This window comes from Danio rerio, chromosome 6 (genome assembly GCF_052040795.2).
Source record: "Danio rerio strain M-AB ecotype USA chromosome 6, GRCz13ab, whole genome shotgun sequence".
NCBI lineage: Eukaryota > Metazoa > Chordata > Actinopteri > Cypriniformes > Danionidae > Danio > Danio rerio.
In genome coordinates this window covers 59,443,091-59,456,947 of record NC_141026.1, presented here as the reverse complement: position 1 = coordinate 59,456,947, position 13,857 = coordinate 59,443,091, and the positions used below count along the sequence as shown (strand labels likewise).

The 13,857-nt window shown below is 38.9% G+C and overlaps 1 protein-coding gene across 10 annotated transcripts in view; it reads left to right on the top strand.

Moving 5' to 3' along the window:
* Positions 1 to 11,854, top strand: part of znfx1 (zinc finger, NFX1-type containing 1) — a 31,096-nt gene extending 19,242 nt beyond the window's left edge. For 4 of the 10 annotated variants that reach the window (XM_087258103.1, XM_087258104.1, XM_087258105.1 and 1 more), the window contains 7 exons: positions 320 to 431; positions 844 to 1,109; positions 2,010 to 2,149; positions 4,692 to 4,992; positions 6,428 to 6,538; positions 6,637 to 6,732; positions 6,827 to 11,854. In XM_087258103.1, the coding sequence (XP_087114229.1) occupies positions 320 to 431; positions 844 to 1,109; positions 2,010 to 2,149; positions 4,692 to 4,992; positions 6,428 to 6,538; positions 6,637 to 6,732; positions 6,827 to 9,295 (3,495 nt within the window). In that variant the 3' untranslated portion in view covers positions 9,296 to 11,854. The remainder of the gene's footprint in view (positions 1 to 319; positions 432 to 843; positions 1,110 to 2,009; positions 2,150 to 4,691; positions 4,993 to 6,427; positions 6,539 to 6,636; positions 6,733 to 6,826) is intronic. The other 6 variants (XR_015494294.1, XR_015494295.1, XR_015494297.1 and 3 more) reach the window with 2 other exon arrangements.
* Positions 11,855 to 13,857: the final 2,003 nt, after the last annotated feature.

Sequence of the window (13,857 nt, the reverse complement as noted above, 5' to 3'; positions counted from 1 at the left end):
CAGATATCACTTAGTTACATATTTTTTCTCGGTTTGGGTTTCTCAATAACATTAAGACCCATTTTTCCTCTTATTTTCATCCAATATCTTGTCTACGTTTTCAGTAAACTGTTGCTTTTCAAGATTATTTCTGTTTCTGATCATTAATTTAAGGCATGCAGATATCAAGCTGTGAATCTGGTGGCTTGAAATATATTTATTACTTTTCCCTGAGCAATTTTCATAATTGTGTGTGTGTGTGTGTGTGTGTGTGTGTGTGTGTGTGTGTGTGTGTGTGTGTGTGTGTGTGTGTGTGTGTGTGTGTGTGTGTGTGTGTTAGTTGAGTGATGGATTTGAGACTGTGGGGAAGAAGAAGCCTTCAATGATGGCAGAATGGCTCGGCATCGGATTCTCCTTGTTTTTTCAGGGGCCACAACAAACAGATGGAGAAGGTGAGAGATCGTCTGTATGATGTAAAACGCCCTTTACACACTTCTTTTGATGTTCATTGTAATGTAATTAGGCATAGGGCGTCACGGTGGCGGAGTGGGTAGCACAATCGCCTCACTGCAAGAAGGTCGCATATTCTCCCCGTGTTTGCATGGGTTTCCTCCGGACCCCCCACAAGTCCAAAGATATGCACTGTAGGTGAATTGAGTACGCTAAATTGTCTGTAGTGTATGTGTGTGAATGGGAGTGTATGGGTGTTTCCCAGTTCTGGGTTGCGGCATCCGCTGTGTAAAACATATGCTGGAATAGTTGGTGGTTCATTCCGCTGTGGCGACGCCTGATAAAGGGGCTAAGCTGAAGGAAAATGATGAATGACGTAACTTGTTAAATTCAGCATGTCTGTCTTCTTGTCAGTGGCGGAAGATGAAGACGGAGCTCAGCTGGAGGAAGAGGAGCTGATAGATATCGATGAAGAGGCAGATCTAATCCAGGCTGAGAGGATAGTGGTGGACGCTGAACACGGAGATAAAGACAAATATAAGCTGAAAGTAGAAGAGAAGAACATCGCTGCCATGGCGGAGCTGATGCTGGCTTTAAACCTGAATGATGCTGAAGCACAGCCGGGCCAGAACCAGACACAGACTTACGGTCATGCTCAGGCTGATGAACAGGAATGGCAGGTATGAATATTCATACATTTAAATAATATAAGGAGCAACATGGTGGCTCAGTGCTTAGCCCTGTCGCCTCACAGCAAGAAGGTCGCTGGTTCGAGTCTCGGCTTGGCCAGTTGGCATTTCTGTGTGGAGTTTGCATGTTCTCCCGATGTTGCCGTGGGTGTCCTCCACACTCCACAACACATGCACTATAGGGGAATTGGATGAACTAAATTGGCAGTAGTGTATGAGTGTGTGTGTACATAAGAGTGACTATGGGTGTTTCCCAATACTGGGTTGCAGCTAGAAGGGGATCTGCTGTGTAAAACATATGCTGGATAAGTTGGTGGTTCATTTTGCTATGGAAACTGTTGATGAATAAAGGGACTAAGCTGAATGAATGAATGAATGAATGAATGAGTAACTAATATATTATATAATGAAATATTAGTTCTGGGCAAAAATTAATCGCATGCAAAATAAAAGTTTGTGTTGACATAATGTAAGTGTGTGTGCAGTGTATATTTAATATAAACATGTAAGTGCATGTGTAACCCCACCGGTCCTACTCCACCTAACCTGCTCTGAGCTGGTATCGAACCGGCGTCCTTCCGCATGGGAGTAGGTTGCTCTACCAAGGAGGCTAAAGACCTAAAATATATATGCACATGATACAGATTAAATATAAATTGAATATGTAACAAAGTATGTTTAGCATATAGTTCCTGCTATGTTACATGCACTGAAAATGAATATTATAAGTAAATAAAAATCAAAACACCATAAGGGTCAGGGTTATACAATACCTTGAATATCCTGTTGGGATCATTTTAAATTATGTAAATTAAATGGCTTTTTAATGTAATTTAATGTTGATTTTAAAGGAATAGTCTGATGTCTACTGTCCTGTTGATGTGTGTTCAGATGCAAGGCCACCAGAAGAAAAAACTCCGGCAAATGGCTCGAAAAGAGCTAAAGAAAACTTCAGCCATGAGTGAGAAGGAAGAAAGGCGGATCAGGGACGTTTGGAGCCTGAGTCTGAAGGACAGATGGAAACTGTATCGGTAAGACACACACACACACACACACACACACTTGTTCCTATATCCCAGTGGGGACTGTTTCTACTATATAAACTATATATTCTCCTCATCAACCCCAACCCACAAAGGAAACAATCTGCATTTACATTTTAAAACACTTCATTTTGTGTGATCTATACGCATGTTTGCACTTGAAGACCTCAATTTTGGTCTCCATGGTGACACAAGTTCCCATTTGTCTATGTGTATTCAAGTTTAAGTCCTCATTGGGATATAAAAACAAGTACACACATATGCACACTGTCCAGCAGATGGCAGGATTTACCATCAAATCTGCACTGCTGCATCTTACAGGTTTTTCAAAAACATTAACAATTGCTAGAATAGATTTCTCAATACTTTTGTTAGGAAAGCTGTGTCAAAAGTTAAGCAAAAAATCCCCAGATTTCAGATTAGCGCAGGAGTTCATTTCACATTGAAAAATGCATTAAAACTATCAAAACACTGAATCACATGTCTGCAAGAGCAGGTGTCTCAGGTACGTTCATTCATTATTTGACACAGCAGCAATTTAATTAATGGTGGCATTAAAGTGTTCATTCATTTTCCTTGGATTTAGTCCCTTATTTATCAGGGGTTGCCACAGCGGAATGAACCGCCAATTTATCCAACATATGTTTTACACAGCTGATGCCCTTTCATCTGCAACTCAGTACTGGGAAACACTCATACACACACACACACACACACACACACACACACACAGACACACACACACACACACACACACACACACACACACACACACACACACACACACACAATGGCCAATTTAGTTAATCAATTCACCTATACCACATGTGTTTGGACTGTGGGGGAAACCGGAGCACCCAAAGGAAACCCACACCAACACGGGGCGAACATGCAAACTCCACATAGAAATGCCAACTGGCCCAACCAGGATTCAAACCAGCGACCTTCTTGCTGTGAGGCCACAGTGCTTACCACTGAGCCACCATGTCGCATGTGCTTCCTTGGTCTAATCCATATTTCTTTGCATGTTAAACACACGTCCACCACAACAGGAAGTAAAAAACAAAGAAACCTGCAACTGTGTTTATGGCGTTAATTGTTTTTAACGCGTTAAATATTTCAAATTAATCACATGCGTTAACGCACTAATTTTGACAGCATTAAAATATAAATAAAATATAAATGACATGCACACACTAATAAAAAGGGCAGAGATCTTTCTTGGAATAAAAACAAAACATTATAAATCAGCGAAGAGATGTGTTGCCAGTTTTTATACAATTTCTCTGTGGAACCTCCTAAAACATTGAGTGTTTATTGGTGAAATATTTCATGTCTCTGGTAAAATGTTGGGAATTTAATGCCTAACAATATTAGTTTTAGTAATGTTGAGTGGCTGAATAAAATCTGTACTTCTATTTTTTTATTTTGGCTAGAATAAAAGTGTTTATTGAAAAAACAATTTATGGTTAATATTATTAGCCCCCTTAAGCAATACTTGTTGCGATTGTCTCCAGAACAAACCACTGTTAATAACTTTACATTTACATTTAGTCATTTAGGAGACGCTTTTATCCAAAGCGACTTACAAATGAGGACAAGGAAGCAATTTACACAACTATAAGAGCAACAATGAATAAGTGCTGTAGGCAAGTTTCAGTTTTTATTTATTTATTATTTTGTAAAACAGTTAGCGGTAGAACCAGAGAGGCAATTGCAGATTAGAAAGGGAAGTGGAGACTGAATAGTTGAATTTTTAGTCGTTTCTTGAAGACAGCGAGTGACTCTGCCGTTCTGATGCAGTTAGGGAGTTCATTCCACCAACTGGGCAGATTGAATGCGAGAGTTCGGGAAAGTGATTTCTTCCCTCTTTGGGATGGAACCACGAGGCGACGTTCATTCACAGAACGCAAGTTTCCGGAGGGCACATAAATCTGCAGAAGTGACAGCAGATAAGAAGGAGCAAAGCCAGAAGTCGCTTTGTAAGCAAACATCAGAGCTTTGAATTTGATGCGAGCAGCAACTGGCAGCCAGTGCAAATGGATGAGCAGTGGAGTGACATGTGCTCTTTTAGGGTTATTAAAGACCACTCGTGCTGCTGCATTCTGAAGCAGCTGAAGAGGTTTTATAGAGTTAGCTGGAAGCCCGGCTAGTAGAGAGTTGCAATAGTCCAGTGTGGAGAGAGCAAGAGCTTGAACAAGGAGTTGAGCTGCATGTTCAGATAGGAAGGGTCGGATCTTTCTGATGTTATAGAGAGCGAATCTGCAACTTGCCTAATTACCCTAACTTTACCCTAATTAACCTAGTTTAGCCTTTAAATGTCACTTTAAGCTGAATACTAGTGTCTCGAAAAATATTCAGTTAAAAAAATCAGTTATTAGAAATGAGTTATTAAAACTATTATGATTAGAAATGTGTTGAAAAAAATTGCTCTCCATTAAAGAGAAATTGGGGAACTAAATATACAGGGGGCGAATAATTCGGGAGGACTAATAATTCTGATTTCTACTGTATCTGTTTTCTCCTTCAGGCTCTGGGTTTTGCGCTATCGCAGTGATCTCCGCACTAAAGCTCTTGCTTCTGAACAAGTGTATCAGGAGGCGGCGGAGCGTCTGAATGAAATCCGCCGTCATGAGGACCTGTCTGTGCTGCGGCAGGCACGGGTTGTGGGAATGACCACCACTGGAGCTGCTAAATACAGGCAGGCTCTCCAGCAGCTGCAGCCCAGGCTGGTGATTGTGGAGGAGGCAGCAGAAGTGCTGGAGGCGCACACCATTACCACACTCAGCAAAGCCTGCCAGCATCTTATACTGATCGGAGACCACCAGCAGGTACACATGACTGCAGTTATCTCTGATCTATTATTGTCAATAGAGTCAGAGTAGATGATGTTCAATTTAGATTTTAATAATAATAATAATATTCATCTTCATCATCTTCATCATGTATATACAGCAATGACACTACTGCAATTATCTCTAATATATTATTGTCCATGGATTCAGAGTAGATGTACAATCTCTGCACCATGAGTAGTAGTAAAAGGACCTAATTTTTGCTTGGCCTGTTTTGAATTTGAAAACAACATAAGTTTAGTTTTATTGGCATTTAAAACTAATTTTAACTCAGATAGATTTTGTTGAAGTTCATTGAAAGCGATCTGTAGTAGAGAAAGGGCCAGATTAGGTGTAGATGCATGGCTTGTATTAATTAATATTAAATTAATTACCATTATTATTATTTTATTTATTTATTATTATTATTATTAAATTAATTATTATTATTATTATTTATTATTATTATTAAGTTTAATATTATTATTATTTAAATTATTAAATATTATTTTTAAATTAATTACTATCATTATTATTTTAATTGTTTATTATTATTATTTTAATTGTTTATTATTATTAAATTAATTACTATTATTATTTTAATTATGCATTATTATTATTATTACGTTAATAATAATAATAATAATAATAATAATTATCATTATTATTTTAATTATTTATTAATACTATTAAATTAATTACTATTATTATTATTATTTTAATTATTATTATTGTTATTTTTAAATTAATTATTATTATTATTATTATTATTATTATTATTATTATTATTATTTATTGTTTATGTTAAACGAATTTTATAATTGTTTATCAATAAAAATTTATTATGGTTAGTATCACTAATACTATTATTTACTGTTAATATTGACTAAAATACATATGTTTTAATTAGAAATTAATAAAATATATTTTATATAAAAATCATATTTATTAATTATTCTGACTAAAATTAATTTTAAATAAATAATTTTCCTTAACTTTTAGTAAAAAAACTGTTACTGTTACTAACACTGATATTATTTTTATTAATAATATTTGCTATAAAATATTACAAATATTAAATGAGATTAAAATATTTTTATTAATTATTTAATTCACATTTTATTATTATTATTATTATTATTATTATTATCTGATTTATTGTTATTTTATCAATACTCAAAGTTGAGTACTATTAATGATGTTATTATAATAAATATTTAATACAAATTCTACAATCGTTATGAGATAACATATAAAATTTATTTATGAAATATGTTTTATTGATTTATTATTAATATTTTTATTATTAAGTGGTAAAGAAAAATTTATAGCAAGTCTTAATTTATATTATTAATTAAAATAACTTTCTGCTTCTGATTTACTGTGTTGCTTACATGTGTTAACATGTGTTCATGCACTTCAATCTTCGCAGCTGAGGCCTAGTGCAACAGTGTATGAACTTGCCAAAAATTTCAGTCTGGAAGTGTCCATGTTTGAGAGGCTTGTCAGAGTGAACTTCCCATTCGTGCGCCTCAACTACCAAGTTAGTTTTTATATCAATACCTCGGTTAACAAGTCAATAATCATTGACAATACCTAGTGAATACCTTGTTAACTTTTTTTTTTGCAATGCATTTTTAGCATCGCATGAGGCCAAGTATCGCTCGCCTGTTGACTCCTCATATATACTCATCTTTGGAAAACCATCCCTCTGTGCTGAAGTATGACAATGTCAAGGTAAATCAATTACGCACAAAGAACTTATGAAGATACTACTCACAGTAATTTGTGTACTATAATATACTTAACTCCTGCCTATGTTGGTCTACAGGGAGTTCTTACAAATCTCTTTTTCGTGGATCACATTCAACCTGAAGAAGAGATTAAAGATGGACGGAGCCACCAGAACCCACACGAAGCTCGTTTTGTGGTTGAGCTTTGTCAGTATTTGCTGTTCCAGGACTATAAGCCTTCCCAGATTACCATTCTGACTACATACACCGGACAGCTTCACTGTCTGCGTAAGCTCATGCCCTCTCCAAAGTTCTCTGGCGTCAAGGTCCATGTTGTTGACAAGTATCAAGGAGAGGAGAACGATATTATTATATTGTCCCTAGTGCGCAGCAATCCTCAAAGGAGGGTGGGCTTCCTGAACATACCCAACCGTGTCTGCGTTGCGCTTTCTCGAGCTAAAATGGGTCTGTATTGTATTGGAAATATGGACATGCTCAGCTCGGTTACACTATGGAGCAACATCATTCACACTCTGAGAGAGCATGATCAAGTGGGACCAGCTTTGACACTGAGCTGTCAGAACCATCCAGATAAACAGATCCACGCATCTTGCGGTAATGACTTCAAAGGTGCCCCTGAAGGTGGTTGCGATCAACCCTGTCAGTATCGTCTGGACTGTGGCCACGTGTGCACCCGTATGTGCCACCCATATGATGCCGAACACAAGGAATACAAGTGCATGAAGGACTGCTCCAAGGTGCTGTGCGAACTGGGCCACAAATGCACACGTCGCTGTCACCAAGAATGCGGCAAATGCATGGTATCTGTAGATAAGATAATACCATCATGCCAGCACAATCAGAAGGTGCCTTGCCACAAAGATCCTGCAGAATTTGTGTGTCAAGTACGATGCGAAAAGACTCTTTCATGTGGGCATCCTTGCAAGGCGACCTGTGGAGAGTCCTGCACCTCTCAGTGCATGGTGAGAGTCCCGATAGAGCTGAAATGTGGACACATGCAAGAAGAACCATGCTTTGTTTCTAGGGATCACAAAAATGAGCCAAGATGTAACACCAAATGTGGTACTGTCTTAAAATGTGGCCATTCTTGTCCAGGAACGTGCAATGGATGCCATCAAGGTCGTCTTCATAAAGCATGCACCCACAAATGCCAGCAAATCCTAGTGTGTTCCCATGAGTGTCGGGAGCCTTGCGTAAGGGATTGTCCACCTTGTTCCTCTCGCTGCCAGAACCGTTGTGTTCACAGCGAGTGCAAGAAGACTTGCGGCCAGTCTTGTGCTCCTTGCAGGGAACCCTGTGCATGGCAGTGTCCTCATCACAGCTGCACCAAACTGTGTCACGAACCATGTGATCGTCCACCTTGTTCTGTTCCCTGTAACAAGACCTTGACCTGCGGACACCGCTGCATAGGTCTGTGTGGAGAGCCTTGTCCCAATAAGTGTAGGGTTTGTCATAAAGAAGAGGTCACGGAGATCTTCTTCGGCAGTGAGGATGAACCAGACGCTTGTTTCATTCAGCTTGAAGACTGCAAGCACTTGTTTGAGGTCACAGGAATGGATCAATACATGAATCTTGATGAGGATCAAGGTGCTGAATTGGATCAAAGGGCGATCCGACTTAAGGACTGTCCTAGGTGTCGTACTCCCATCCGAAGAAACCTTCGATATGGCACTCACATCAACCGCAGTCTAGCAGCCATCGAGATGGTCAAGGAGAAGATCAATGGTGTGCCAGACATTATCAAGCAACAGCAGGATGTCCTTAGCTTGGTATTGAATGATAAGGCAAACTTGAAAAAGTATCTTCCTGACAAGTTTGTCTCACTTCAAGAGAAGCTTGACACAAATGTCCTTTCAATCCAGCAACTCTGGCATCTCGAGAACTTGATGAATTTCCTTGAGAGTGTTGGAAAACTGAAAGCAACACAGGTCAAACATGAGAGTACCATTCTGGAAAGATTACAAAAAAATCAGCCATTCTTTAGAAAAACTGAAGAAGTCTTGAGATTTCTCTTAGATCCCGCTCAGAGGTTTTCAGAGCAGCAGGTTGCAGATCTCGAGCGTGAGTTGAAGAGACTGTCCTACCTGGCTGAACTCAACGAACGCTGCAGGATGTCTCGGTTTAAATCTCCAGAGGTTGTTCTTGGCACTGAAGTCCAACACCTAAGAGGCATCCTGGAGGACACTTTACCTTTCTCTGAGGGTCTGGAGCGTACAGTCCAACAGATGTTTACAAAGCTGGATGTCATACTGCCACGCAGTGGCCTGGGCATCACTGAAGAGGAGAGGGTGATGATAGTCCAAGCCGTCGGTTTGAATAAAGGCCATTGGTACAAATGTCCTAACGGCCATGTCTATGCTATCGGTGAATGTGGGGGTGCTATGGAAAAAACCAAATGTCCTGAATGCCATGCAGAAATTGGAGGCTCTAATCATGCACTTACTCAGGGAAATGCTGTGGCGTCAGAAATGGACGGTGCACAACATCCTGCCTGGTCAGATGCTGCCAACATGGCAAACTTTGACCTGGATAACTTTGAAGATTGAAATTATTACTTACTGTTGTCTTCTGTTGCCAGGGTTTTAGTCTGGTTTAGAAACAAATCATTATATGTGCCATATACTGCACATTTAAAGATTCAACTTAAAAGTGCTGTACTTAGTGATTCAAATATGTCGTATATATCTGGTATATATATAGATATTACCAGATGGCTGGCCGAGCTCCTTATTAAAGTCTATCGCACACTGGATGTGAAGCGATGTGCCTTTTAAACTACTTAACATTGTTTTCAATGAGTGTACTGTATGCACATCGTTGCCGCAATTAGGCTTTCTTCTACATCACTTGGCAGCCTGTAAAAGAATGTGAATATGTGGCGCTGAAATTACAAAAAATCATGCCTTGATCGATTTCAAAATAAGAGTCCACATATATTGTAGGTTAAATATAAGCATAGATGTATATTATCATTGCTGTCTCACTAGTAAACCTTGTGGCCAATCAAAAGAAGTCTGGGGCATGCATAATAATGGTTCCTTCTGCATCGTATCAGTTTGATTTTACATTCATGGGATTTACATTGAGGAAACACTAGTGTTTAAGGCTCATGAATCCATTTTTACGTCGGTATATCTGGATTTTCATTATATATCACCTCAATAAATGTGCATTAAGCTAATTTCAAACCAGGCTCATTCTGAAAACGTAGTCCCGCGGACGTTTTTGGAGACTGTGAATTATGTAGCCGGAGGTACGTATGGCTGCATTTAATATTTTAAGCGAACGCTACGGGCGGTATAACGTCTTTCCTTTTTGCGCTTATCAGCTGACCGCTTACCTCCATGTGGAGGGCTTTCCCACCGCAACCAGTTTGTCCAGTTAGCTCGTCGTGTTCGTCGGCGGACTTGAGACGCAGAGAGGAGCTGACCAGGATGAAAATGACGACCATGTTCGAGTCCAGGGAAGAGTGGTTCCAGAAATCAGGCTAGACAAAAACAGAATCCAGTTTATAACAGGGTGAGAATGTGGTAAAATCTAAAAATGTGGTAAATATCAGGCGAGGGCTTTTGTTTTTCTGGACGGCTTTTGTAAATTGTTGGTTGGGTTTAGGGAAGTAAGCGGGTGGGCAGGTCAATCGGTAAAACTGGTTGGGTTTAGGGAAGGAGGAGGAGGAGGGTGGGTCGGCCGGCCGATTGGCTGGTTGCCCGGTCAATCATTTAGCCAGTCAGACAGACAGTCAATCGACAGCGGTGGGTTTACACGAGAACAGTGAGGACTCGAACGGCACTTGCGAGAGACATTTGTAATGTGAAAAAGCGCACAGCTGCCTCTCAAGGAATCGCGAAAACCAAAACTGCAAAAATACGTACATACGGCCACATAGTTCTTAGTCTCCAGAAACGTTCGCGGGACTACATTTTCAGAATGAGCCTGGGTTGGCTAATTTAGCCAAACAATGTCAATATTTCAAGGCACAAAAAAAAAAAAAAAAAACTTGCCCATACACCAATAGGACCTTGCTCCTTTTGATATTTTGATATTAATGTTACTAGACACGCCCCTTACTTCTGATTGGCTGAAAATGTCTATTGTAACGACACCATTGTCAAAAGTGTAGTACAGATATTGATTTGTGTTGCTTTAAGTGCTGCTTTTAATAAGATAAGGAGGTAGTTGTAGCCTTTTAAAAAAGCAAGTTGTGATTTAAAAATCAGTTTACCTAAAAATGAAAACTTGCGCTGACACGGTTCCTATCTTTTAAGACTTTCTTTATTTTGTTGCACTTAAAACATATATTGAAGAATGCTGGAGTCTATTGGCACCAGTAATAGTTTCATTTAATCCAAATTATGATTTTTCTGCGCTATTTAAACTGATGGCATAATGAAAGGGTATTTTGCATTATTTCCTTGCATTTAATTTGAACATATAATCAGAATATGTTGTTTATTTTCCATGTGGATGATATGTTTTACTATGCATAGTCAGTGTCTAGGTGAAGTGCTCCTCCTACACTGATTTCGATCCTCATATTTATTTGGTGGAATCATTTCGTTTGTAGATGGCTTTGAATTACTTCATGTCAGATTGTGCTCTGTGAAATACATCTTTAAAAATACGAGATTTTGGTAACACTTTAGTTGGGGTAATAATTCACACCATTTGCTTTGGCTTATTACCTGCCGAATACTAAAACATTAACTGTTTATTAGCGCTCTCTCACTTATTTTACTTCCCTAATCCTACCCTATCCTAATCACAACTACTGCCTTACTGAATATTAATAAGCCACTAATTAGTAATTAATTGAGATAAAAGTCTTAGTTTATGGTTTGTTGAATTGTACGTTGAGATAAAGTGTGACCAAAATGTTTAAATAGTGATAAAACAAGCACATTTAGCAGCATATCTCAGCTTCAAATAACGGTATGTAACCAGTGTCATAAATAAACAGATCCTGCATGCTGATTGGTAAAAATGGGATGGATTAAACGCAACACACTTGGATGTTAACCAATGAAATGTGCAAACATTGCTGTTGCTTACATGTCAAAACTATATGTTTTAATGCTTAATAAAAAACATGCATAATTAAATTTAAATGTAATGTAATGTGTATTTATTTATATAGCGCATTTATTGTGTATGGCCATACACCCAAAGCGCTTCACAATCATGAGGGGGGGTCTCTTCACACCACCACCAGTGTGGATCATCCACTTGGATGATGCGACGGCAGCCACAGGACAACGGCGCCAGTGCGCTCACCACACACCAGCTATTGGTGGAGTGGAGGGACAGTGATAGAGCCAATTCGGTGGAGAGGGGATGATTGGGAGGCCATGATCTTAAGGGACTTTGGCCAGGACACCGGGGTTACACCCCTGCTCTTTCACGAGAAGTGCCTTGGGATTTTTAATGACCACAGAGAGTCAGGACCTCGGTTTAACGTCTCATCCGAAAGACGGCGCCCACTGACAGTGTAGTGTCCCCTTCACTTTTACTTTTACTGGGGCATTAGAATTGTGTGTCTTTTATAACATAGTAGACATTTATTAAAAGTCTGTGCTTAATTGTGAATACAGTAATGCCTTATACTCCTGCAAAAACCATCGAAACCATAACAGAATTTTAAATGGTTTTATAGTTATAATAGAAATTAATTTCCTAATTTTTTCCATTCTGTTGATAGTAGGTTAAAAACAAGAAACCCTAACATAATGTCCCAAAACACTCCAGAAATCATCCAAATATGCTTTATAATGTTTTTAATGGTAACAATTCGAACTTCAGTAATGGTTTCTATTGATTTTTTTGTTTTATTTTTCAGCAGGGATGTTATTGCTTATGCATTTGTGTATAGCCCGACATGAGAAAAAAGAAAACTATTATAGTAAAATATAGTCTTTCTAAACCATAGTCTGTTGCGGCAACTCTATTGCTACAATAGTAATAAAACTATAGTAATATAAACAAATAACAAGCCAATACTCTAGCCTACTACAGTATCTACAACTATAAGGTGTATTAAACTACAATACACCGCAGTTTACTGTAGTTAAAAGCAAAGTATACAAACGTATTTATTACCGTTTATGAATTCCCTGTAGTTAATACTACAGTATGCTGCAGCATTCAATCCTGAAAGACTATCCAATCCTAAAAAAAAAATACTGTAGTTGTAGAAGCCACTTTTTTGTGTTGTAGTGATTTTTGTTGTCCACTAGGTGTCGCTAACTGATAAGTATAACTAAGGTGCCTGTGTAAGCGAGGAAGAGCATGGTATGGTATGGTCAGGTATGGGAAAGTTTTTGACCGTATCTTGCTTGCTAGTAGAGCTGCACAATTAATTGTTAAAACACAGGTGTCAAACTCAGTTCCAAAAGGGCCGCAGCTCTGCACAGTTTAGTTCCAACCCTAATTAAACACACCTGATCAAACTAATTGAGTCCTTCAGGCTTGTTTGAAACCTACAGGTAAGTGTGTTGGAGCAGGGTTGGAACTAAACTGTGCAGGGCTTCGGCCCTCCAGGAATTGAGTTTGACACCCCTGCGTTAAAAGATCGCAATCTCGATTCAACTCCCGAGACCAGGGGTGGCCAACCCTGTTCCTGGAGAGCCACCTTCCTGCAGATTTCAGTTGCAACCCATATCAAACACACCTGCCTATAATTATCACGTGGCGTTCAGGCCCTAATTAATTGGTTCAGGTGTGTTTGATACGGGTAGCAACTGAAATCTGCAGGAAGGTAGCACTCCAGGAACAGGATTGGCCACCCCTGCCCTAGACGATCTTAATCCAGCATTTTTACGATTCTGCCAATCATATTTTTAAGTTCAGGAGAGAAGAAAAGGCGGCTGCACGAGTCTTTTCATTGTTTCACACACGTTGCTCAGCGACATTGACACCTCCAAATTATGTTGAATGAGTCCCATAAAGTATTTATACGGTATAATTCACCTAAAAATGTCATTTTTTGCTATAGGGTATATGCCGGAGCATGCGAATAGGACTTTAAATTTGCCTGTAACCTGGGTTAACCGCTTCTGGTCAACGAATGCTAATGCAAAAATCGGCGCGTTTAAGGTCTGTTTCCTTTAAAAAT